This window comes from Mesoplodon bidens, assembly GCF_964165515.1.
Source record: "Mesoplodon bidens genome assembly, chromosome: 2".
Lineage (NCBI taxonomy): Eukaryota > Metazoa > Chordata > Mammalia > Artiodactyla > Ziphiidae > Mesoplodon > Mesoplodon bidens.
In genome coordinates, this window is record NC_138177.1 from 82,612,480 (window position 1) to 82,638,580 (window position 26,101).

Consider the following 26,101-nt stretch of genomic DNA (forward strand, 5'->3'; position numbering starts at 1 on the left):
CCCCCTCCCCCGCCTCCTCTTCCCTCTTCTTCCTGCTTCCTGCTTCTTGTTTGTTATATTCACTAGTTTGTTATATTTCTTATATTCCATATAAGTGAGATCAGGCAGTGTTTGTCTTTCTCTGACTTATTTCACTTAGCATAATGCCCTCCAAGTCCATCTATGATGCTGCAGATGGCAAAAGTTCATTCTTTTTTTATGGCTGAGTAGTATTCCATTGTGTGTGTGTGTGTGTGTGTGTGTGTATGTGTGTAAAGATATATCTCATCTTCTTTTGACTTCTTTTAACAAACTATTAACTTTTAAGACTATATTCCATTTGTATACCTCTGAGAGGTTGGGTTGGGAGACCAGAGCAGGTTTCATTTTCTGCAATTCACATGTATTGCTCTTACGACTTAAACAAAAATCTAATAAAGATATTAAAAGCAGATGCAAGGGAAAAATAACAGAAGACATGCACAAAATTAATAATAATGCCAATTAAGGTGGAAGACTTATTGGTAGCTTTTTTCTCTTTATCCCCATTTTTCTATATGGCCTGCAATGTTATTATACTATCAGTTGTAGGACCCACATCTCCACACCTCACCACAGCACCTCTTAAACTTGCTTAGTTCTCAATCTAGCTATTTAATGCTGACCTTCCTGTAATTAATCCTTTCTTGTACTTTTTTAATTCATCCCATTTCCTTTTTGGTATCGAATGTCAATTTTATAGCAAGATCTCTTTTCCCTTAACTCTATTCTAGTTATTTTACTTAATTCTAACCTTATCCTCAACTCCAATTCCAAATATTACTAGAAAGAAGGGACTCTTCTGACTTGTTTTGTAAGACATTTGCCTCTTTAGAAATTAGATCATGTAGAGTCTCAAGGTCACTTGTGGCTCTGTACTTGTTTTCTGGCAGTCACTCTGAGTTGCATTTCTTCTGGAAGGCCACAAATGACAGTAGGGTAGATTCCAGGTTCTCAAGTTGAGAATGAATACACTGCCCAGTGCTTCAAATCCCTCTACTATGATGTTTTGAGCCTCCCTAGAGGCTGGGCTCTTAAGAGCTGAGGAAACTCTGGCAGAGTTCTGGCTAGTTCTCCCTACATTTCCCTTCTGAGTTAACCTAGGTGCTGGAACAGAACAGCCTCTGTTTTCTGCTATTTTTTCAGTACTACAACAGTCTTAAAGAACTCATCAACCTTTTTATAATGTGAATCAGATTCTGTCTCTCCTTGCTTAAAACTCTTTAGTGGCTTTCCATTGAACTTAGGAAAAAAGTGTAAATCCTCATCTTTGTTCGCACAGGGCGCCATGTGATCTGGCTCTGCCTATTTCTCCCTCTCACCTCTGCCATCCTGTTCCTCGCCTCCTGTGTTCCAGCTACCCTGACCTGCTTTCCCTTCCTCAGTGTGCCCAGCTTTGTCTTACCAAGGAGGCCTTTGTTCATGTTGTGCTTTCTGCTGGGAGTGTTTCTCCTAGTTCTTTAAAAAGCCTATCCCCTCACCCTTTAGGTCTCACTTAAGTATCCCTTCAGTGAGACTTTCCCTGACCATTTTATCTATGGAGGGCCTTCCTAATCTTTCTCTATCTCAGCACCCTGTTTGCTTTCTACATAGCATTTAGTTTATAGTAAGTCGTCGCTTACCTGTTGATTGTCTGTCTCCTCCATCGATCATATACGTAGGTGCCAAGAGAGCAGCTTATGTTTTGCTCACCACTTACTATATACACGGTGTGTAGAAATTCAATACATACCTTTTAAGTGAAATAAATTAAACCATAGAGTGGAAGGGACCCTAAAGTCACCTAGTGTGTCCTCCCAATCCACTCCACATCATCCCTAATGGGTCCAAGTTAGAAAATTCCTGTCCCAGCAAATTCTCTATTTGGGTATCTCAAAATGTCAATTAATTCTAATGTATATTGAGCAGAAATCTATCTTTCTGTCTGAAACTTCCCTTTATATGTCATATGGAGTTACACATAAGACACTTAATTCTTTTCAATGTCACTTTCAAATATTTGAATATGACTATCTCATCCTCCCCACACTCTACACATATTCTCAAATTCCTCAGAGAAACGGCTCCAACTGCTTCAATTACTTCTCTCTTCACCAGGACCCCTCGCAGGCATTTTTCAATGAATGTTTGCTTAATTTGAGTCATCTCAAATAGAATTCAGTATGAAGAATACTGTGAGATAATTATCTCCTTTTTTTTTTTTTGGATATGACCACTTTATGTATGCAATATAAATCTGCAAAAATTTTTTCTCTCTCTCTTTTCTAACAAATGTTACGCTATGTAATATGTAATTTGGAATACGTAAATATATGGAATATATGGAATATGTAATATATGTAATTTGTAATAAATGTATATGTAATATGTAATATATGTAAATATATGTAATTTATATCAAGAGTGCAATCAACCAAAACCACTGCTTTCATTACTCATGCATGAACTCGTCTCCCTTACCTGGTGCATCTAATTGCTTGAACTTAACTATAGCTTCTATCTTCCATCTTGTTAGTTTTGATCCATCATTCTAACCTGTCTAGATCTCTTTGAATCTTGTTCCTGTCAGCTGACTTATTAGTGCTATCTCCTGGCTCTGTGTCAACTGAACACTTGACAAGCTTGCTCACTTTGACTTCATCCAAGTTGCCAGTAAAAATGCTGAACAAGGAAGACACATTAGCACAACCCAGAGAGCGCTCTTCCAGGTAAACATGGCGCCTTGGTCATCACGCTTTGGGCATTGTCATTCAGTCACACATGGAGTCTCATTAATGCCACGTTGCTCCTTCTCATTCAAATGCCTCACTGTAGGTCATGCATGCTCTACCTATAGCTGTCCCTTGACATCCCAGCCTGCAAAGCATGGCAGAAAAGGAAGTGAGGTGCATCTGGGAGATGTCTTTTCTTGGTGAGCAGCACAGGGAGCAGCCTAAAAGCCTCAGGGGGGTGTAGTTCTTTAGGGTGAAGGCTCCCATTCAGTCACATCATCTCCTGTCTCATTGATTTGCCTCACAGCACCTGTCACCTCTCACATCTTATCTAATCTGCCATGACCTTCTTCTCCCTCTTGGTCCTCTCTCAAGGTTTACATGCATTTGGATGAAGCCTAGGAAGTTTCTAAGGCAGCGATTTGCTACAGTCCAACGATGAGAAGAAGAGTTAATAATTCTTTTGATGAAGATCTGAGGCAGCCTTCCTGGGCAGCCCAGGACATCCCCTTCAAAAGATCTACCTCTTCCTAGCTCTCCAGTTCTCCTTTAGTACTCTCTCACCCTCCCTTTCCTGGACTGACTTCCACCTTACTCTGAGCAGAAGTTGACAGACCTGTTTCCACTTCCGGAGAGACACCGAGCCTTGCCCCAGTGCTGTGGGGCTGCGGCCTCTCCTGGCATCTGAAGGGTTTCTTCCTGAAAGCTTGTGGTCTTCTTCCTTCAGAAGCCACTGGCACCTGGTGCAGGGCATCAGAGAGACCCACCTGAGCCCAAGAGGAGAGCTTGGGGGCTCCCCTGGTGGTGCAGTGGTTGAGAGTCCACCTGCCGAGGCAGGGAACACGGGTTCGTGCCCCGGTCCGGGAGGATCCCACATGCCGCGGAGCGGCTGGGCCCGTGAGCCACGGCCGCTGAGCCTGCGCGTCCGGAGCCTGTGCTCCACAACGGGAGAGGCCACAACAGTGAGAGGCCTGCGTACCAGAAAAAAAAAAAAAAAAAGAGAAGAGCTTGAGTGGGGCCGGGGCTGTGAGCATCTTCTTTCTGTGGTTTGTGGCTTCAGTTTCTGCTTTCTCACTCTTATGTGCTAACTGACCATTTCTTCAATCCCATTCCTCTTTTTCTCCTGTTTTCCCCACTACCCGCCCCCCAAACCCTCAACACTTCTCCTTTGGTCCAGAAGAGAAAAACACAGCATTAATGATTGGCTATGAAAGAGAATCTTACAGGTTCTTTGTATTCTCACCCAGAGCTCTGCAATAAGCAATCCCTTTTCATCCTGAAACTTTTTTCTTGATGACACCATTCCTGCCACTTTAGTAATCACCTATATCTGATGGAAGAGCTGAAGCATGGCTAAGTGGTAGGTGGGGAAATTCTGCATGCTTGAATGATTTTGCTTTCAAGTTGTACACACTACCCATGTGTGTGCACGTACAACAGAAAATACCAAACATGTAGCACTCAAATAACTTACTCCACCTGACCCATGTAAACAGGCATGAAGGGCACAAGTACAGGGAAAACCACAGTTCAATTCATTCATTACACTGTCAATTCTGCTGTGGACAGAATTGTGTCCCCCCAGGTTCATATGATGAAGCCTACTCCCCAAGGTGATGGTATGTGGAGGCAGGGCCATTGGGAAATAATTAGATTTAGATGAGGTTGTGAGGTTGGGGCCCTCATGACAGCATTAGTGTCCTTATAAGAAGAGACACCAGAGAGGTGCCCTCCTTCCCTCTCCCTCCTCGTCTCCCTCTCCCTCCCTCCCTCCCTCCCTTTCTCCCTCTCTCTCCCTCTATATGTGTCTCTCTATCTCTGTCTCTCTCTATCATGTGAGGACACAGTGAGAAGTTGGCAGTCTACAACCCGGAAAGAGGACCCTAGCCAGTGAGCTGGCATCTTGATCTAGGACTTCCCAGTCTCCAGTCGGCGAGAAAATAAATTTCCATGATTTAAGCCACCAGTTTATGGTATTTTGTTACGGCAGCTAAGCAGACTAATACAAATTCTCAAGCTAATTATTTGCTATCTGCCATAACATTTGTTTCCCAAATGTGCCATTTGCACTCAAATCTACATGTAAATTGAATTAGCTAATTAATACAGGTATAAAGTACCTCAGGATAGGAGTCTCTGCTTACTTCATTTTCCATTAATTCCTATATATGTATATATCTTCCCTTGGAACTCCTGGATTAAACTACACAGCCCTCTCACTTAACTGTAAAGCACTCAGACAATTTTATCTAAACGTTCCCCTGTCCATGTTATCTTGATATCCTGACTCTTTCCTGAAACTTTACACTCACCTTTCCCTAAATTAGCTTCTTGCACTGTGGACCCAAGCAATGATCCTATTTTGTGGCAAAGCCCATGCTTGCATTTCATTTCCATACCCTGTCTCTCTGCTATTGCGTTAAAAATTAGGAGTTTAAATGAAGGCAACTGGTTTCCTTTTCAGGAGTAAAAAGGATTAAAATGGCCAGTTTGTTGATGATGATAAGGATGATGTCTAACATTTATGAGTTTTAATTTCTTTACGAACATATCTCATTTAATCCTTACAAAAAATGATGTGAAGGAATGGCTATTCCCTCCATAGTTATGGATGAGGAAAGTGAGGCAAAGAGATTAACTGCCAGAGATTACACAGCCAGTGAGTGATGTCATCAAGATTTGAACCTAGGCATCTAAATCCAGATCTCACATTCCTGACTATTAAATTAAGTATTCATTGGGATGCCACCTAAAACAACCAAAAAGTCAAACTGGAAGACCCTAAGAGGGAGTAGTTAGCAGCCTTGCTGCAGCTTACTTCTTAGGAGGATTTATATGTTCACTATTTCTTTTGTGTGGAAGGGTTACTAAATATCACAGTTGCCATTTAGCCCTCTGTTGCCAGGTGGGAAGTCTCCTGGTTTACTGCATTTGAATGATTCATACTTCATGCCACACTGAATACCTTCCTTCAATCAAGAAAAAGGTTTCACAGACTCACAGACATAGAGAACAGACTTGTGGTTGCCAAGGGGGAGGGGGAGGGGGAAGGGGGAGGGATGGATTGGGATTAGCAGATGCAAACTAGTATATAGAGAATGGATAAACAACAAGGTCCTGCTGTATAGCACAGGGAACTGTATTCAGTATCCTGTGATAAACCAGAATGGAAAAGAATATATTTGTGTATAACTGAATCACTTTCCTGTACAGCAGAAATTAACACAACACTGTAAATCAACTATACTTCAATAAAACTTTTTAAATGAAAAGAAAATTTAAAAAAAGAAAAAGGTTTCAAGTGAGGAATTTAGATGTGTGTGTTAGGAGCTGACACTACACAGAGCCAGTAGCCCTTACTCAAGCTGGAAACTAAAGCCAGCCCACAACGTCTTCAGACTCCTGTAACATGCTCAGTTTTTGGCTTCAATAGTGATACTTTTTGCACAAGCAGCCCTATTTGTCAATTTTAGGGCTAGAAGATATTTGGCCCACACATGGGGAAGAAAGGCCATTCTAACACTTGGGTCCTTTTATTGGGCTGGTCCTATCTTGGGTACTGAGAACAGAAGCATCTTCAAACAATTTCCTGCTGCCAGTAGGTGGTACAAGTAGCTGTTATTGGACAGACCATTAAACAATACAAAGATTCCCTAAAGACAGACTGAAGAACTCATAACATCTGCCTTTAGTCATGGGAGACTATAACAAAACCTGCTCTCGAGAGTGTGTCTATTTGAACAGCATCATAAGGTAGCACAGAGTAGCCATTCAATCAACATGTGCTGAGCTGAATGGAAATCTGTGGGAACCAGGGCAGAGTGCAAAGGTTGAATGAATTTGGATTGGAAGAGTGCTCGTCCAATCCAAATTCATCTCCCCTTTCTAGAGCCAACCAGCAGTTAGAGAGCGTGTGACAAAACAAGCACCTGTCATTGTTTTCTGTCCCAGTGATCCTCTCATTACCTTTTATGTGTACAGATCTTTGCTCATGATGAGATGGCAGAATCTCTACAGCTAGAGGAAGCATACTGTGACAGAGCATTGCTTTTGGAGTCCATGCACACGCTCTGCTCCTTGATGCTAGGTGACCTTAGGCATGACACTTTCACTGCTTTTTCCTGGTTTGTGGTTTAATCTCAGTTTCTTCACAGGTTTGTCATAAAGATTCAGTCCTCATAACTCATTAATCTCTTTCCCCTTTCCTCTTTGTGGAAGTGGATGATGTCAGTTATTTCTGCATGCCTAGCTCTTAGTGTATGTCTTGGTACATGTTAGATATCAGAAAAATCCTTATGGAATAAATAAAATGATTTCTCTTTTATATTACAATCCCTTTTTCTGTGTTGGTCCTCTAGTTGGTTCTCAAATACTTTTTGAAAGAAAGATATTTTTTAATTTACTTTTTTATTCTTTTAATATTTATTTGGCTGCGCTGGGTCTTGGTTGCAGGACGCGGGATCTTTTTTAATTGCAGCATGCAGGCTCTTAGTTGTGGCATGCGGGATCTAGTTCCGTGACCAGGGATCAAACCCGGGCCTTCTGCATTGGGAGAATAGAGTGTTAATCACTGGACTGCCAGGGAAGTCCCAAAAGATGCCTTTTTAAAAACTTGGGTTTAAGTTATTTACATATAGTAAACTATTGTTATGTATTATTATAATATTTATATTAATATGTATTAAACTATATATTATTAAGTTCAGTTATTTATATACAGTAAAGTACTCAATCTTAAGACAGCTCAGTGACTTTTTACATATGCATGCACTCATGAAACCACCACCTGGATAAAGATAAAAAACATTTCAGTTGCTTCAGAAGTTTCCTTCATGCTACCTCACAGTCTATGCTCCCCTGGCCAGAGGAAATCATTATTCTGACTTTTGTCACCATGGATTCATTTTGCTCATTCTTGTACTACATACCCTTTTGTGTCTGGATTCTTTCACTCAACAATGCTGTGAGATTCATCCATATTGTCATGTAAGTTGGTAGTTTGTTCATTTTTTAAAATTAATTAATTAATTAGTTTATTTATTTCTTTATTTTTGGCTGAGTTGGGTCTTTGTTGCTGTGCGCAGGCTTTCTCTAGTTGCGGCGAGCCGGGGCTACTCTTCGTTGCGGTGTGCAGGCTTCTCATTGCGGTGGCTTCTCTTGTTGTGGAGCACGGGCTCTAGGTGCGTGAGCTTCTGTAGTTGTGGCTCGCGGGCTCTATAGCTCAGGCTCGGTCGTTGTGGCTCACGGGCTTAGTTGCTCTGCGGCATCTGTGATCTTCCTGGACCAGGGCTTGAACCCATGTCCCCTGCATTGGCAGGCGGATTCTTAACCACTGTGCCACAAGGGAAGCCCTGTTCATTTTTTTTTAATGTGCGTATTCTGTGGTATATATAAACTATAATTAATCCATTCGACTACTGATGGACAATGGGTTTGTTTCCAGTTTTTAGCAATGATGAATAGAGCTATAAATATTCTTGTGTACGTCTTTTGGTACACATAGGCATTCATTTCTCTTGGGTAAATGCAAGGGATGGAATTGCTAGGTCATAGGGTGAATGTATGTTTAATTTTAGTAGAAACTACCAAACTATTTTACAAAATAGTTGAACAGATTTACACTCCCATCAGCAGTGTATTGAATTCCAGTTCCTCCAAATTCTTACGAGCATTTGATATTGTCTTTTCAATTTCAGCCATCCTGAGGTAATGAACTTGAGTTTTCATTTGCTGATTATTTACAATGTATGAACTTATTAATAATTCCTTATCCAATGCGGTCCCCCATCTCAGCAAATTGTTCAATGTGACAAATATGCTTCTAGTCAAAACCTCTCTATTAGGCAGTCAGAACTGGTGCAGAAGGAACCTTGGATTCAGAGATGACATGGTAGAAACTCCAAATTTCTAACAAGTAAATTAAACATAAATGCAAGTATCAAAAGGATAAAGTAAATAGAAAGCCAGTTAAAATAATGAACAATGTAACTCTGTCTTATCCCTACACTTTTGGGTAGAAAATTCAGTTAACAAATATTCTTTAAACAAGAAGAATCTGATAACGTGTCATATTTAACAGATATATATTAGCTACCTCTGTGAGCTTGATATAATACCAGAAACTTTCTGATAATTTTGTTCACGTCTCAAAACCCTCAAAAAATCGGTATTATCTCCATTATACAACTTGGGAAAGTAGAAGAGATTGCTGAGGATGGCCATCCTGCTTCGCCTTGGTTCTACCACAGCCCTCGCCCAAACCCTCATCCATCGCCTGAGCTGCTGCTTTTTCAATTCTCTTAAAGAACAGCTGTTCTTCCCCTACTAGATAACATCCAATGGCTCACCCTGTCCACCAAATGAAGTCCGAGTTCTTACCCATGTTCATGATTTCTTTTCCTGCCCTTCCCCGACCGTAGTTAGAGTTTGCCCTAACTACGTTTCCATGTTTATCTCCCATTGCTCCCCTCCATAAATCTGACACTTAAATCAAACCAAAGCTATTCTACACACTATGTTTAATTGAAGCTAACTCTGCCCGCAGACCACTGTTTACTCCAACTTCTGCTGTCATAATATTTTTTGACATTTTAAAGTTCAAACGATACCTCCTTTGTGAAGTTGTCTCTGATTTCTCATTGCCCATAGAACTTTACTGCATTAGGGGGTAAAAATTAAAAGCCAGCGTAACAGAAGTCCGAGCTGAGCCTACTGGGAATGCCAGCTTCTCCGGACCTGTCTGATGAGTGGGGAGCCTCCCACAAGCACAATTTGCATGACCCACGTTGCAGGAGAAAGGGGGCCTGTGATGAAGACGTTTCAGAGGTTCCTAGGAGCCGAGAATAAGAAATGGAGAGCATAGCGTGAAGCCTGTCTCGCAGACTGGTTCCAGACAGGCTGGTGTCTAGACCCTATGGAGAAAGGAGATGTTAAACGAAAGCTAAAGGAACAGTTTTCACAAGAAAATCTTTAGAGACATGGGGGCACAAACAATCTTGGACCTGTTTGCAATCCAAACAGGGTGTCATGCAAAGACAAAATGAGGATTAGGCACTCTTCCTTGCTTACCACCGTCCAGCTTTGGCATCTCACATGCTCCAGCATCCTTGCTGCAGTGGGAGCCCATAGATTTGAACAGAACAGCAGGAAGCCCTGTGGGAGGGGACTTGTTTGTGAACTCATATGAATTCCCAGAATCCAAGGGAAGCCCTAGAAATGCTTGAAGAACACTTTATAGATGGCCAAGACTCTGAGGCAAAAGTATGTAGAACTTGGATTATTATTGTTGCTTCAATTTCATGTATGTGCGTAGATGGGTGAGCCCTGGAAAAACTTGGGTTATGCCTACTTTCATTTATGACTTGAAATGGTTTAAAACTTATCTTCATGTAAGTATCTGATTTGATCCTCATATGAGGTGGATACAGTGATCACCAGATTTTTCTGATATCAATGGATTGAGCACAGTGTTGATTGTGTAAAGAGTCCAGAACTTTTTGTCAGTGGGCCTAATTTTGAGCTCTTACTTTTTTGCACATGGAGGAGTGATGCTGGATAAACCCAACCTCTCTGAGCTTCGATTTCTTAACTGCAAGAAAAGAATACCAGCCCCTTTTGCATGGAGATGCCGTGAAACTCTGGGATGAATAACAACTCCTGTACCATTGTGAGAAACTATTATGGCACATGACTTTCTACCAACTGCATTCATCTTCTGCCATAAATCAGTTGTTCCTATCCATGTATCTCAATAGACTGAAAATAATGAAAGGAGCGTAGTCATGCCTTATTCCTCTTTGTGTCATCTTGTCCTGCAACTCGACTTGATGGTGTGGAATACCTCGGGGTGATGAGTTTCTCATCGTTAGTGGGAGTGTGGTAGAGAGGATTCATGCATCAGAACTGCTTGGACTAGACACCAATCCGGAGAGCCTAAGATTATTTATTAAAGTCGTCAGATATACAACAGATACAGATATAACACCTCAAATCAAGTTTCCCAGGAACATAATACATGGCTAAAACTGACAGAACATTAGCCACTGAAAGAGAGCAGGGAGTGGCAAACTTTTTCCATGAAGGGCCAGATAGTAAACCTTTTAGGTGTTTCAGGTCATAGAGTCTATCGTGACAACTACTCATCTCAGCCATTATATCATGACAGTAGCCATAGATAATATCTAGACAAATGGGAGTGCCTGTATTCCAACAAATTGCATTTTAAAAAACAGGTAGCGGGCCACATTTGGCCTGTGGGCTACAGGTAGCCAACTCCTGAGACAGAGGTTTGTCCTGTTGCCAGGGAGGATTTACACGAGAAGCTGAAAATAAAACCAGGTGGTGACATAGAATAGAAAAGCTGAAATCAATGAGTAAAAGTAAACTTCTCTGTTAAGACTGAAAAACTAAAATGACCAAGGGCATAATTGGAGAGAGAAGAGGTTTCACGTAAAAATGCCTGCTGAATTGGATGAAAACAAATTTTATTCTAAAGAAGTTCAGAAAGGTAGAAAGAAGATGCTGGGGTTTCAGTTACCTGAAGACTACTATGAGCTAAATGGTGTGGTGTGACATCCTAGAAAATCCAACGTGCTCTATCTAGTTCCCATTAATGAAAACAGAGCATCCAGAAAAAACTAGGTGATAGTCCCAGGGGAGCAGGGTGGAGTCTGCTTGAGTCACCACTGGATCCCTTGCACCTATCCCAGTGCTCGACACCCAGGAGGTGCTCACTGGGCAGTAATCATTCCCATGCTCTGCTCTGGGTGGGGCAGTCGGATATTTGAGTGTCTGGTCTGTGCAGTCTCTGTGCTGAATTCAAACGTGACAGACTGGTGTTTGAGCTGAGAGCTGAAAGGCAGTATCCAGGCAAGGAGGGAGAACAGTGGTTGGGGGTAAGAGTACCTGAAATGGGGGCAGCACCAGGATCTATTCTGATTCTCTGATGGGGCTCAATTCCATTCTCTTTCCTTTCAGTATTCGATTAAAATACAGGTTTCTGGAAAAAATGGGGGGGGGGAGCATCACACTTCAATGTTACGAAATCTTAACATTAGCTTTGCTTTTGGAAAAATTTGCTCCCTTACCTGAGAGAGAAGAAATAAATGCTCTCACCTGTCTAAAAAAACATTTGGAGTATTTCAAATGAGGCTACAAAGGGAGATGAATTCAAGGAACCGGTAGGCCTGCAGTGGGAGTTCTCATAGCCACCAAAAATCCCCTTGCAAAGGAACTAATTATGTTTGGAGAGGACGTGTGTGCCTGATAAAATAATTAAAAATAAATTGCTATCCTTGGAAATGCAAATTAATGAGTGTTAAAGCAACCCTGTTGGCCACATAGATAATAAATAGATGTGTTTTCTCATGTCTGTTAGGTGGCACTGACTGATTTCCAGTTCTGGCTACAACAGGGCCTAAGCTGCTTTTGAAACAGAGGTGACGGGACCCCAGGCCCAGTGCGGACAGTTGTTATCTCCTAGGGGACAGTGGTTGGAAGCCTTCAGCCATGACACTCCCCATCCCCCTCCTCCTGACTTTTCCTGGCTGAGAACAGAGGGTGCTGAGATTACTATTCCCCCTGAACTCGTAGCCCCTGCCGGAGCAGGACGGGATGGTGGCACTGTTAACTCCTCTGCCCTCAGATAACTGCCACAGGCTCCTTTCCTGCTACCCCGTGCTGTCAGGTTGAGGAAAATAAGGCCTTGGCTAAGAAGAGCCAGGAGCCAGAGGGACCTTTGGGTGTGGGGAGGAGAGGGAGATATGAGGCCTTGGGGAGCTGAATGGAGCACTGTTGCAAAATGTTTTTTAAAGTTTTTCCTTAGCAATGACTTAATAAGTCTTATGGAGAAAAGAAAGAAAGAAAAAAAAAAAGAAAAGAAAGTCAGGCTACAAAATACCTTATCCTTTCACTAAAGAACCAATACTGATTAAGCACCTACTATGCAGAGCTTGCTCGTCAGTGGCATTTATGGATGGGATGGAGATGGAGTGGAGGAGAAAATGGGATTTCTGCCTTGAAAGAAGTCACCGTCTGATTGGGTGGCAGATTTGATGTGAATGAAGGGCATAGTCCCAACCCCTTTTCCTTGCTGGCATCAGGTCCTTTCCTACGCGTCTTATCTGGAGGCAAAAGATTACCTGGATCCAGTGTAGCAGGACCACTGAGTGTTGTCCAGGGAATCAGTGACATAAGAGAGGGAAGCATCGCCCTGGGCTCTGCCATGGGATCTCATTTAATCCCCAGCAGCTGTGTGAGGGAGGTACTCCTCTCCTTACAGATCTTATGGATGGGGAGCCTAAGCCTCGTGAGGTGTGGCAAGCGGAAGACAGTGTAACAGAGTCACCTAGCTCCTGGGGGGGGATGCAATGGGTAGATGAGGTGACACACGAAGAAACACTTAACGGTTTCTGGCACCACATACGCGCTCAATAAACGTTCCCTCTGAGTCCTAGGTACCTCGCCCCAGGCCGCAGATTCAGAGGGGGACAGGGGCAGGGGCCACTCCTCTGCTGGTCAGTCCAGTTCCAAAGTCCACACTCTTTCCACAGGGCTGCAGGTGCCTCTCGGGATCCAACTGTATTCACCGTCCTCTTCCAGTCTGTGTGTGGTCCTGCTTCCAGCCCTTTTCAGGTCCACCCAGAGGGCCTTTTCTTTCTGTATGTTTAGACTCAGAGTTGACAACTTCCTGGCCTTCCAGTACAGGCAGAGGAGGGAAAGGAACAGAAGGATGAGCATAACGAAAGGGCAGATGAATAGGAAATAGAGTAAAGGTGCTGATGAGCAGATCCTGGAAGGAAACGTGGGCTCTGCAACAGAAAGGAAGAAAACAAAGAGAATAATCAGTCTCCAGCTTACTTGTACTCATCACTTATAAACACTTCTGGGATTTATTCTTACAGGAAAATATATGTAAGAATAACGGGGCCAAATGGCAGTGTGCCCCTTAAATCACATGCGAGGAGCAAAGGAAAGGGAGCTGGGAGAAGAGAGCTCCAGGATGGCCTGTTCCAGCCTGACTCCCCCTCACCCAACAATTTCCAACCACCAGAGGTTCCCATGACCTACTTAAAACGAACAGCCCGAAAGAAAAACAAAACAAAAAAGAAAACCTCTCCTTTAATCTTCTTTCCTCAGAAAAGATATCTATAATTCAACCCTCGTTCCCAACTCTGTTGCCGGTCCTGAATTTTTAACTGAGTTATTCCCACTGCTGCTTCTGAAAACACACACACACACGCACGCACACACGCGTGCGTGCGCACGTGCACACGCACGCGCACACGCACGCTCTGCACTGTCCTTATAAAACAACAGCAGCTACAAGTAAGAAGCACCATCCCTTCCTGAATCTTCAAACTGGTCTCACACTCCCCCACCCCCATTCAGCTCCTTTCCCCTCTTGCTCTTACCTCTCTACCTGGCGTGCTCACTGCACCGTACCCTCGAGGTCCTACTGGCCTCACTCTCCATCACTCCAGCCTCCCACCTCTCCTCAGGCACAGTTTTCCTCTTCTTTCTATCCTCTTCTCACACATGCCTTTGTTTAGACCTCTTTCATCCCCTTTTAACCATCTTTGTCATCACAGTTACTTGAGTAGGTCTGACAGTGTCCTTTGTTTCTATAGTCCTTGCAGTGCCTAGCACATGTGCCTGATAACGTTTGCTGATCTGAATTAAACTGGATTCACTGCAACCACATGGGCAAAGGCTAGTATATAAAGGCATGCTGAAGCATCTGGCAGCTGCAGTCCGAGGGGAAGCTCTGTCAACACATGGACACACAGAGCACGCACCAGCAGCCCCCCAGGGGTTCCTGGCCACACAGTCAGGGAGGCAAAGGCGAGAGAACTGCCTGGAGCCACAGGCTCCAGGAAGCAGTGCCTCGAGTTACTAGTCAAAGGACAGGGATTTAGTCTCTCAATGCAGAAAGACATATGCTTAAACGGGAATGAAGACGCAGACCTACTTGAGAATGGACTTGAGGATATGGGGAGGGGGAAGGGTGGGCTGTGACAAGGCGAAAGAGAGGCATGGACGTGTATACACTACCAAACGTAAGGTAGATAGATAGTGGGAAGCAGCCGCAGAGCACAGGGAGATCAGCTCGGTGCTTTGTGACCGCCTGGAGGGGTGGGATGGGGAGGGTGGGAGGGAGGGAGATGCATGAGGGAAGGGATGTGGGAACAGATGTATATGTATGACTGATTCACTTTGTTATAAAGCAGAAACTAATTAAAAAATAAATAAATAAACTTTAAAAAAAAAAAAAAAAAGAGACACCAACTATTAAATGTAGTCTTCTGACTACATTTATTTATGACAGGATATTCAAAACCAGGGCTGTTCTGAAAAATCTGATGCTAATAGTAGCTGTGCTTTTATTGGAAAACTGTAATGACCTAAGCACTTTCTTCTTTAGAGGTTAGCTGTAGGATTCATGGGATTACAGACGCTTAGAGATGAAGATGACAGGTTTAGAGGTCATTGCGACCAACCTCATGCTGCAAGAATTCCATTTTCGGCATTGCAGATACATTTTGCACATTGGAGGACATCTGTTTGTGGGAGGTTAACAAAGAATCTAAACCTGTGTCCAGCTCCTGCATTGTAAACTCCGGGAGGAGAGGGCCTATATCTTACGCATCTTTTCCTCTTGTGCAGCACTTTGTTCATAGGTCATCAATGGAGACTAAAGAATGAGTCAATTGCATGAGTGATTTGCGCACACAGGAACCCAGGAGTAGCTGCCATCATGTTACCCAGAGTAAAGATCATCACTGAACATTAGCCTGGCAGCTCTGAACAGGGCTGGCAAGGAGCTACGGGGGTTTGTTGCCCGGTTCTTCTCTGGTCTCATTTATATTCTCCATCCTAGATTTGGTTTTTGTTTTTGAAAGGGTGGGCAATGATAAAGATAGATTTTGAATTCTTTCTCATCTCCTCTCCACATCCTACCTGACCCTTCTCTCCAAGGCCCTGCTTGACTACAACATTTCTCCCAGGTCTTACCTGAATACATTTGAAAGCATGTGGTTAAGAAGGAGGTACAGACTGAAACGCTGAAAGAGAATAGAGCTGTAGAGTGGGTAAGAGTTCTGGCCTTGCTACTTCACACTACTCATGTGCAGAGTAGGGATTGAGCACCTACTACGTCTCAAAGAGAGCTGGGTTCAAATCGTGGCTCTACAACTTACTGCTATTGACTTTGGACAAATTACTTTTCCTCTCTCTCTAATCATTAGTTTCCTAGTCAATCAAGTGAGGATAATAATTTCTAGAGTTGTGATGAGATAATGCTTAATAAAGCATTAAACAGTGCCTAGCACATTTGTTGAGTCAGCAAGAAATAAATATCAGCTAGAAAGCTACTAAGAAAGTTAGGAAAATCATAGGCAACTTTTTCCCAAGAGACCAGGCAGAAAAGAGGGCTGAACCTGCTGATTCCTCACGCAGGGACCGCAGACTTGGCCATGTCCTTCCACAGCCCACGTCTCTCCCTGAAATCTCCAATCTCTCTGTCCCCTGGGTGGGTGGATGACATTCAGCTGAGAGTCAAATGATTACTTGGGAGACTCTGGCTTCCTGTTCCAATCATGAGAGGCAGAGAACTGGGAGGTGAGAGTCCGTGGCACCCATGTGTCACCATTGCTAGGATGGTGGTGTGATGTTGGGGGGATGGGGCCGGCACACAGAAGGTGGAAAGAAACTTGGCACTTGGACCTTCTGCCACTGAGACTCTAACCTTCCATGTGAAGGGACTGCCAGAGGGCTTGACTATCTAAATGGGGCTGGGCTTAGAGCAATCTGCCATCCAAAGATGACGAAGTGTGCCCTACGCAGTGCCGAATTGGCCAACAGCTAGAAACTGTCAGCTCCAGTGCTTCTAAATTACCTCTCCTGGGAGGGCGGTGTTTGCTCTGGATCCCACAGTCACCATTCCCACCATCTGCCTCTCACCCGTATCTGGATTAGCATTAGTGACATTCAAAACCATTAAGGTTTGGCATTTTGAAGCAATCTGAGTAAGTGCTCAGTGTTCCAAGTACGAGGCCTGTAAGGCAGAGCCAAAAGTCTAATGAGAACACTTCATCACAAGGTTTAGTTTGTAACTTGCTTCTACCCCCAGCCAAACACATCATGAGGAGCATTCCCTTCTGATATTACCCCAGAAATACTGACTCGTGAAGAAGAAAGGTGGAGGATGATGAGGGGACTACCAACGCACCCCCAACCCCAGACTTGGGCAGCTGACATGCCAGGTGTGGCCATGTGGGAGGGGTGGCTCCTGTCAAGAACTGAAAGCAGGATTAGGTAACCTGATACAAGTGCATCCCAGAGTAAGTGAGCCCCTTACAGCATCAGTTTCAACTCCATTGAAGAGTCGCTTGCTCATTTTTCATCAAGCATTTGTTGAACTGAGCACTATGTGCCAGGCCTTGTTGGAAGCACCAGGGCAGCGTTGATAAATAGCATGTTCTCTCCAGAAATATCAGTGTGATCAAGGGGCATATCTCCTTTGAGAATCCACTTTCTAAATATATCCTTACCCCGCAAAAGCCGGGAAATAGTGACAAATACCATTCTACTACAAATAATCCAGTCCCCAGAAAGCTTTACAACCTTGCCTATTAATCACAGAGAATTCTCTAGAATGAGATACAAAAAGACTCAAGTAGCTGTAGCCCCTGCTTTGGCTTAGTCATAGCTAAGGAAGTAAGATGGAGAGGAAAAATGCAAGGTGCATTCCACCAGGGAAATATCTCTCAACTTTTCTGCCTTCACAGGAGCCATATGTTTCACAGTTCTATCAAGTAGTCCTAAACTAACCCAACCCAGAATTGCCAAATAAAGGTGGTAGAAAACCATTTGAGAAGTGAGAATTGGTAGCCTATTGTATTTAAACTGGACTTTATTAATACACAGGCTGGTCCTGACCAGGAGGGCAACTACACAGATTCAGTATTTGAGTATTGTTTCTGTGCCAAGCACTGTGCTAGTGCTGAGAACAAGACATTCAGTCTTTGCCTTCTCAGAAGGTATTGTGTGGCACTGATGATGGATGTTAAACAGGTGGGATGACTAAGAAAATAAGGTAAGTCACTGAGAAAGTGGCAGTTAAGTTGGTCGGTGAATGATTAGTAGGTGTTGATCTGGGACAGATACCATGAAGGAGCATTCCAATCAGGAGATGGTCTAAGTTCACTCAAGATGTTAGACTGGGCTTCCCTGGTGGCACAGTGGTTGAGAGTCCGCCTGCCGATGCAGGGGACACGGGTTCGTGCCCCGGTCTGGGAGGATCCCACATGCCGCGGAGCGGCTGGGCCTGTGAGCCATGGCTGCTGAGCCTGCGCGTCCGGAGCCTGTGCTCCGCAGCGGGAGAGGCCACAACAGTGAGAGGCCCGCGTACCGCAAAAAAAAAAAAAAAAAAAAAGAGGTTGGACTGTCAGTCATATCCATTTTCTTCTAATCTTCCTCTTCTTCCTCTCTACTGGCTCTTTGCTCTCTAGATGTAACAGTGCTCAAGTCCCTACCATCTTCAAACCAAAACAGAACAGAGCAAAGCTTCACTGCACCTCTTGCCATTTGCTCTTGTCTTCTCTCTTTCCCTTTACATCAAAGCTCTTGAAAGCATGAACTGGATTTGATGTGTCCACTTTCTCCCTGCAGTCTGACTTTTCTCACTATTTTTCTGTAACTGCCCTATATTGTTAAACCCAATGGATATTTTCCTATTTTTGTCTTAATTGGCCTCTTTGCACTAGTCAAATCTGTCAGCTCTCCCTACTCTTGATCCCTCCTGCCTCTGGTGTCTATGATACCACCATACCCTGGTTCTCCGCCTACCTCTAGGCTACTCCTTCCATTCTCCTTCACAGGTTCCTCTGCTGCAGTCCCCCGAGAAATAGCAGTGTATCTCAGGGATCCATCCTTGGGCATCATTATAGGCCATAAGCCGATGATTTCTAATCTATAACACTGGTAGAGATCTCATTTGGAAATCCTGAAGTTTATTGGACAGGTTTCCCTAGATGCCTCACCAGTACTCCAAACTCAATTCCGGTCCAACTTATTCAAAATTGAACTCATCTTCCCCTTTAGTCCTTTCTCCTATATTACCTCATTTAGTGACTGTCCCCACTATACACCTTAGGCCAGAAACCTGGTATTCATCCTCGATTCTCTTCTTCTGCTCATTCACCATCCACATACACCTACCTAATCAGTCTCTAAATCCTGAAGAACCCATCTCCTAATACGGAATGCAGAATGCCTGTCTTTCTCTCAGCCCTCACAGGCACTGCCTTAATTCAGGCCTTCATCTTGTCTCACCTGGGCCCCTACAATCAACTTCAAATAATTCTCCCTTCTCTGTGCCTACCTCCCTTTCAATTCATTTTTAACACTGTTCCCAGGAAGAGCTTTCTAAAATGCAAATCTGATGTGTCACTCTCCTGCCTGAACTTGTTCAATGACACTCTGTAACTTCCACAAGAAAGCTCATCTTCCCTAGCTCCATACAAAAGACCCACTTGACGTCTGTACCCGTTCCATCCCACTAGCCTCCTCTCTTGCCATCCTACCACTGTTTCTCTGATCATCTAGCATATACTTTCCTTTTCCCAAAACATGTGCCTTCCTTTTTATAGGCCCCATACTCTGGGGAACCTTTCCAGGTCTCCTCCCCACACAGCTCTTCATCCCAGCCCTGCCTCTGCTCCTTCCTTAGTATCCCGAGACGACTTCTTTCATGACACGTATCATGTTGGACTTTACTTCCCCACCAGACTCAGCTCTGTGGGAACAGATTCCATAATACATTTTTTGTGTGTCCTCAGAACCTCATATAGTTATTTATTGAACAAATTAAAATATTTTATCACATAAATAGATACATATACATAGGTAGATATGTGTGTGTGTGTGTGTGTGTGTGTGTGTGTGTGTGTGCGTCACTAGCATGTCTGGAGGTATAAGGGGAGAAGGAGGTAACATTTGTGGAGCGCTTACAATACGCCAGGGACTGTGCTAGATACTTCATATGCATTTGTACCATAATCCTCATTTTATGAGAAAGCTGAGTAACCAGGGTATGACTTCATAGCTAGTAGGGAGGTGATAGAGACTAGGCTTGTCTGATTCCAAACCCTGGGATTTTTCATCACCCACACTGTCTTCCCAATTACCAGAAAGGAACAGCCAGGCAGAAGTGAGATGCTATATTATAAAGATTTACTTGGGAACACTTAACTGTACTTATAATGAAAACCCTCAGGTTCTCATGGCACAGGCGTTCCAGTTCCTTCAGTTGTGAAGAATACAAAGACCATTCAGTTTGTAACATTTTCTTTCCAGAGTTCATCTTGTTAAAAACTTTACACCTGTTTTATAAGAATTCCACAAAGATGAACCGTATATGTATGCTTTGAAAGATCCTGTCTGTCTCAGAGGAGATGTGCTTTTTAGCCACAGAATATAAACTTTTTACAGTTATTATCTATTCATTCTACTGCAAAAATGGCGGAATCTACAGAGCCTAGAAATTCCAGTGGGAAAACATGTATGGAATGTGCTCAGGGTGGGGACTTCCTATAATTGTTGGAATGGAAGAAAAGCTGATAGGAAGATAAATTCTCCCTGGATACTTGGGAGAAGAATCCTGCTGAAGAATAGTCAGGGGAAGAGAATGATGGACCCCAGCAAACAAGTTAGATAACTCTGACTTCCACTCTAGAAGCCTTGCTGAGGCTGGGATGCAACTGTCCCAACTCTGAGAAGGTGCCATCCGTTCTCAGTAGCCCTCTTTCCCTCCTACAGACTGTCTCCAAAGCTAGCTGGTGCTGTAGGGATGTTATCTTTATTGATCCTTTCTACTCTTCCTGGGATGGGGCACCAAGACCACACCCCTGCCTCTCCAGTGACCCTCTCTCACTGTAAGTTTAACCTATAGCTCACCTCTCACCTTATCCTTAAACCCCACCAGAAAGAAATGGCTCAGAGGATGAGCAGGCTACAACATCTACCGGCTCCTTAATCACCTGGGAAGATTTACTGGTCTGGCTGGAGGAATTTTTGCTTAATGAATGCCTATTACACGCCTGGCACTGCACTGGCTGGAAGGAAGCCCTCTCCTCCCTCACGACCTCTTGTTCTACACACCTCCTAAAGCTGAGCACTCAGCAGGATAAGTTGACCTTCCCACACAGAGAAGGGTCACCCTTTGGCCAATGGTCTTCAAGCAGCTGTCTTTTTGCCAGAGCCTGTAAACAACTTCTATGGGACACACTTCCTCCCTTGATGACTTTCAAGGTGCAATCAGGAGAGGCACACCCAATGACTATCATGACCAAAAATCTGATAGCTTATTGAACACATCAATAAGAAGCTTGCCACTTATTCGTTGAGAAAGACTTTTTTTTGTTGGGTTCATTTTGACTCAGGGAGCATTTAGATATAGCTGATTTTGGTTCAACCAGATCGAACACAAAGTCACCAGGTCCCTATGGCTCATCTCACTCCCCCCACAGGTCAGCCTTCTGAGATTGGAGAGTCAGCCAAGAGGTAAGAATGTCTGCTTCAAACATTATTTGGTTATTTAAAGGGATAAAATGTTGATGGCTTTTTTGTTTAAGAGGGAAAGTTGGGGAGGAGGTCAGATGCCCTTGACATTTATATGTCCATGCCAAAACCTCATGTAACCTTGTCTGCCCAAACTGAGTTACTGTTGAGAGAAATGGCGAAGTCATTTTCTTTCGGGAATCTGTAAATTGTTTTCAGTCTGAAAAGAAGCAAAACATAGCTGGGTGGGAAAGCATAGGAGGGGAGACAAAGATTCTCCTGACCACAAGCCATGGCAGATGAAGCGCTGGTTACCTGAAGGCAGCACCGTAAGCACCACGTGCTGTGACTCGTCTGATGCTTGGCTGACCCACTTGCTTGGGTTACCGTGTAGCTGCCACTCTGCCACCCTGCACCAGTACATTCCAGCATCCTCCCTCTCCACTCGATGCATCATCAGGACAAAGTCTGCAGGGGATGAACGGTAACAGTGCAGGCGCCTCCTGAGCCCCTCTTCGCCATACTCCAGCAAGCCATCATGCTGCAGGTGCACCAGCATTTTACTTCCAGAATTTTCTCTGTTCCAGTACCACATCACAGAGAACAGGGAGGCTGGGCTGCCCGCACTCTCCAGGCTGCAGCGGATGGCCACCTCACTGTGCTCGGAGGCATTTTCTGTCCCGGACACTTTGGAGATGCGTACCTTACTTCCTAGGAAATAAAATGGCGGTAAGTTCGAGAAGAACCCAGATCTTAGATAGGACACCTCCTCTGAAAAGTCTACTTCTCATTGAAGGGATGCCATCTTATAATTTTTAGATATCAGGTCCTTCATCTTTAACACTTTTCCTTGACCCTTATCCTTCTTCCATATTTGCCAGAACATTCTCTGTTCTGAATCAAACCAGCCACTTCCCTTCATCAGTCTGCCTCTTGCCTGCTGGACCTGACACTGAAAACCACCCAGCTTTGCAGGATGTTCTGCCCTGCTGCTTTTACTTCTCCCAGCTCAGCTCTCCCTTCTGCTTCCCAGAAAGGCCATTCAAAATTTCCAGCCCACCCCTCAAGTCCCATGTTCCATCACTACCCCCCTTTTTTTTTTTTTGCAAATTACCCTCGTCCCATACACCAGATATCACCTCAGGTATTAGACGCAAGGAAAGAGGAGGTTACCCAAGAGACTGAGCATTTTCATACATGTGTTAGAATATCACTCAAGGAGACTATTTACATTATTGGATTAGACTAAGTTTTAAACAGATTTTGACATTTACTTTTTAAAAATGTTCCCCTTTTAACTCACAGGTGAGGACTTGGAAGGCTAGAGTAATCACACACAAAATAAATTATAGTATGCACTAAATTTTCAACTCTACTACAAACATATTTATTGATCTATCTTTAAAAGAACATCTTTGTCTGATCCTAGATTCTTTTTTAGCTACCATCTTTACTCTCTCTTGCCCTTTATAGAGAAGCATGTGAAATATTAGTTTACATGGTACTGTCTCTGCTTCCTCACCTCAGATTACTCCCTACTTTTTTTTTTTTTTTTTTTCTGTACGCGGGCCTCTCACTGTTGTGGCCTCTCCCATTGTGGAGCACAGGCTCCGGACGCGCAGGCTCAGCAGCCATGGCTCACGGGCCCAGCCACTCCGCGGCATGTGAGATCCTCCCAGACCGGGACACGAACCCACGTCCCCTGCATCGGCAGGCGGACTCCCAACCACTGCGCCACCAGGGAAGCCCTACTCCCTACTTTATTGCCATCAGCCTTCCAATCTCATCACTATGCTCTGGCCAAGGTCCCCAGAAAAGGCCCGATTTCCCAGCTCAAGAGACCTTCCAGTCTTTTTTGTCCTCTCTGCAGTTTCTGTCACTGAAATCCATTTTCTTCTGATATCCTCTCCTCTTTTGATTTCAGAGAAAGCATCCCTCCTACAATTCTTACGTATCCTTCTCAGTATCTTTCCCTGGGGCCTCTTCCTTAACTTACTTCCTACACCAGGGTACACAGCTAGCTACTCCCAGCCAGCCACACACAGCCCACAAATATGTTTTATTTGATATCTTCAGTATTTTAAAAGAATTTGAATTCATTATGGACATTCCAAAATGAGTGATGTCACCAAAAAAGGATTTTAGGCATTTCTTGATAGACTAAAAGATTGAACAGCACTGGTCCCACATTTCTGAACAGGAAGCGCTGGCTTGAGCTAAGAAATGGTGTGCACTTCTTAAAGGGGTGGGCACACACTGTCAAGATTCAGCTTGGACAACTGGGAGAAAGGGATGCCAGCCACCCAGATGGAGAATGGAGTGGCCATGAGCCTTGTGGGGTGGCCAAGATGATAAACGCCATCATGATGATTTGGGACATAAGGATGATTTGGGATATGCTGAGTGTGAGGCTCTCTGGGTCAGCCAAGTAGAAATGTGCAGCAAGCAGATGGGTAGAAAGGCCTGGAGCTCAGGAGATGGGGGCTAAGCATAAAAATTAGAGCTGTTTCATTGAAGATGTTACTTGGTGCCACCAAGGTGGTATTTAAGAGCTTTTGAAGGGCACAGAGAGTAAGAAGAAAAATGGGCTCAGGTGTCCCTGATGAATACCTGCATTGAGCAGGGAGAGGAAGACATGCCTGAAGGGTATGGAGAAGGGCGGCCAGAGCGGCAGGAAGAGACCCTCGCGCTCAGCTGCTATTTTGACCCTGCTGCTCCCAACCATGAGCTCCTTAAGGCTCTGCCTTATTTATCTTTGGATTCCTAATTGCCTAACACATAGCTATGTTCATTATAATCTTATTTTTTGATGTTACATTGAAAATAGAATTTTCAGTGCCAAACTAGATTAACTTATTTGCATTGTGCTTTTGGATCTCGGCCAGTTCCCAAACCTTAGCTGTGATGTTCATTTAATTTTAATCAACATTGGAGGTGACCTAACTAATGCTGACAGATCTAATCAACCCTGCCCACATTTAGACCATGGCACTCTTAGACTAATGCAAATGAATGGAACTTCTATTTCATTTTTAAAGATCTCCTGAGGAGGAGGAAATGCCCTCAGTAGGCCATTCCAGCAGTTGACTACTTCTATTTGCCTTATGTTTAGGCAGCCAAATGTTGAAAAGCAGTCTCTCCATACATCCCTATAGAGTTGGACAGTTTCTGTTCACAGTGGGAGAAATATGCTTTGTATTACTCTCTTTCTGCCAAATTACAGTAGAGCCCCACTGGAATGACACAGCTTATTTTACAGAGAGCTGGAGATATGATACCCTGGGTTGCTGCATAGACCAGCCTGCCAGGCTGAGAAGCAAACCAATCAAAGGGATCTTGCTCCCATCTACGCTTCTCTGAATCTCAGCTTGACTCAAAGGGACCCCCGCCTGCTCTGGTGGGCTATCCAGTCCTGCAGTCATTGTGCAGGTGGGCACTATTCCTATGACTATAGGTCATATTTTTACCTTCATCTAATCACTCCATAGAACAGCTGCCCGAGAGAAGATGGCAATTCTACAGAAAGATGAGTGAGAATATACTTGCAAGGTTTACCTGTGGGCCTGAGTTTCAATTCTGTTAGACCTGACGTCTTTTCTCCAAGTTTGTGCCAAGTGCCATTTGTAGACCAGAGCCATTCCTCCACAGCACAGTGATATTTGCCCTGATCGCTGTCTTCCACATTCAGAATGTGTAGCTGAAACAAGTCTTGGGAAACTTTCTCAGCGTGGAATTTTTGTTTTCTCCATGTGGTCTGAAATTCATCCCCATATTTTACTACGTGGGTTCGGTCCATTTCCAGGATCCTCAGCCAGGGTGCATTAGTGGACATGGCAGAGAAGTACCAAGTAACAGCCAACCGAAGGTTTCCAGTGGATTGGCACAGGATGTTACACTCTATGTCTGTGTTGGAGTTGATGGAGATCTCTTGGACTTGACTGCTTGAATTCACTTTCAGCTTGCTCTCTAAATTAAAAGAATGGTACCATTACTTTTGTTATTTTACTAGAAAATAGAACTTTAAGGTAGAAGGGACATTGGAGGTCAACTAGGGCCATACCTCCTACATCCATCAAATGTGTGAATTCCCTCTTTAGCAGCCCCACTAACTGCTCATTCAGCCTCTGAACAACTCACTAACTGACAAAGCACCCATTCCACCTTTGGACATGCTGCCACTAGAGAACTCTTTCTGATATCAAGTTGAATTTTACTTCTCCATAACTTCCATCCACTGCTCCTAATTCTACCGCTGCCCCAGAGGAGTGGGATAGGGAGTGCGCGGCAGGGAGGAAGTGTCATGCAGAAAAGCCAATCTCTTCCACATGAAAATGCTTCAGTATTAGATAACCAATAAAGACCTACTGTATAGCACAGGGAACTCTACTCAACATTCTGTAATAACCTAAATGGGAAAAGAATTTGAAAAAGAATAGATACGTACATGTATATGTATAACTGAATCACTTTGCTGTACACCTGAAACTGACACAACATTGTTTATCAACTATACTCCAGTATAAAAGAAAAGAAAATGCTTCAATATTTTGGCACAGACATCTTCTCTTCTGTAGCATTTCATAAATCAAATTGAGAGAAAGTGGCTCTATTAATGCTTTGTCTGTGTGTTCACTATCCAGATACTCCTAGATCCACAATTTGCCTAAGTCTAATTGTATCTGCCGGCAAACATGGGTAAACAAGAGGAAGTTGTACGTGGGCTATTACAACTGTGTGTCTCTTTGCAGCCACTCGACTGTGGGAACATTGTATGGATATGGAGTCAACTATCCTTTAACCCAGAGCTTTCCTGC

At 43.8% G+C, this 26,101-nt stretch overlaps 1 protein-coding gene across 2 annotated transcripts in view; it reads right to left on the reverse strand.

Moving 5' to 3' along the window:
- Nucleotides 1-13,241: 13,241 nt before the first annotated feature.
- CD101 (CD101 molecule) overlaps nucleotides 13,242-26,101 on the reverse strand; it is a gene marked incomplete at its 5' end in the record, with an annotated part of 34,991 nt that continues 22,131 nt past the window's right edge. For both annotated transcript variants that reach the window (XM_081224599.1, XM_081224598.1), the window contains 3 exons: nucleotides 13,242-13,537; nucleotides 21,603-21,998; nucleotides 24,843-25,253. In XM_081224599.1, coding sequence (XP_081080725.1) covers nucleotides 13,245-13,537; nucleotides 21,603-21,998; nucleotides 24,843-25,253 — 1,100 coding nt within the window. In that variant the 3' untranslated portion in view covers nucleotides 13,242-13,244. The remainder of the gene's footprint in view (nucleotides 13,538-21,602; nucleotides 21,999-24,842; nucleotides 25,254-26,101) is intronic.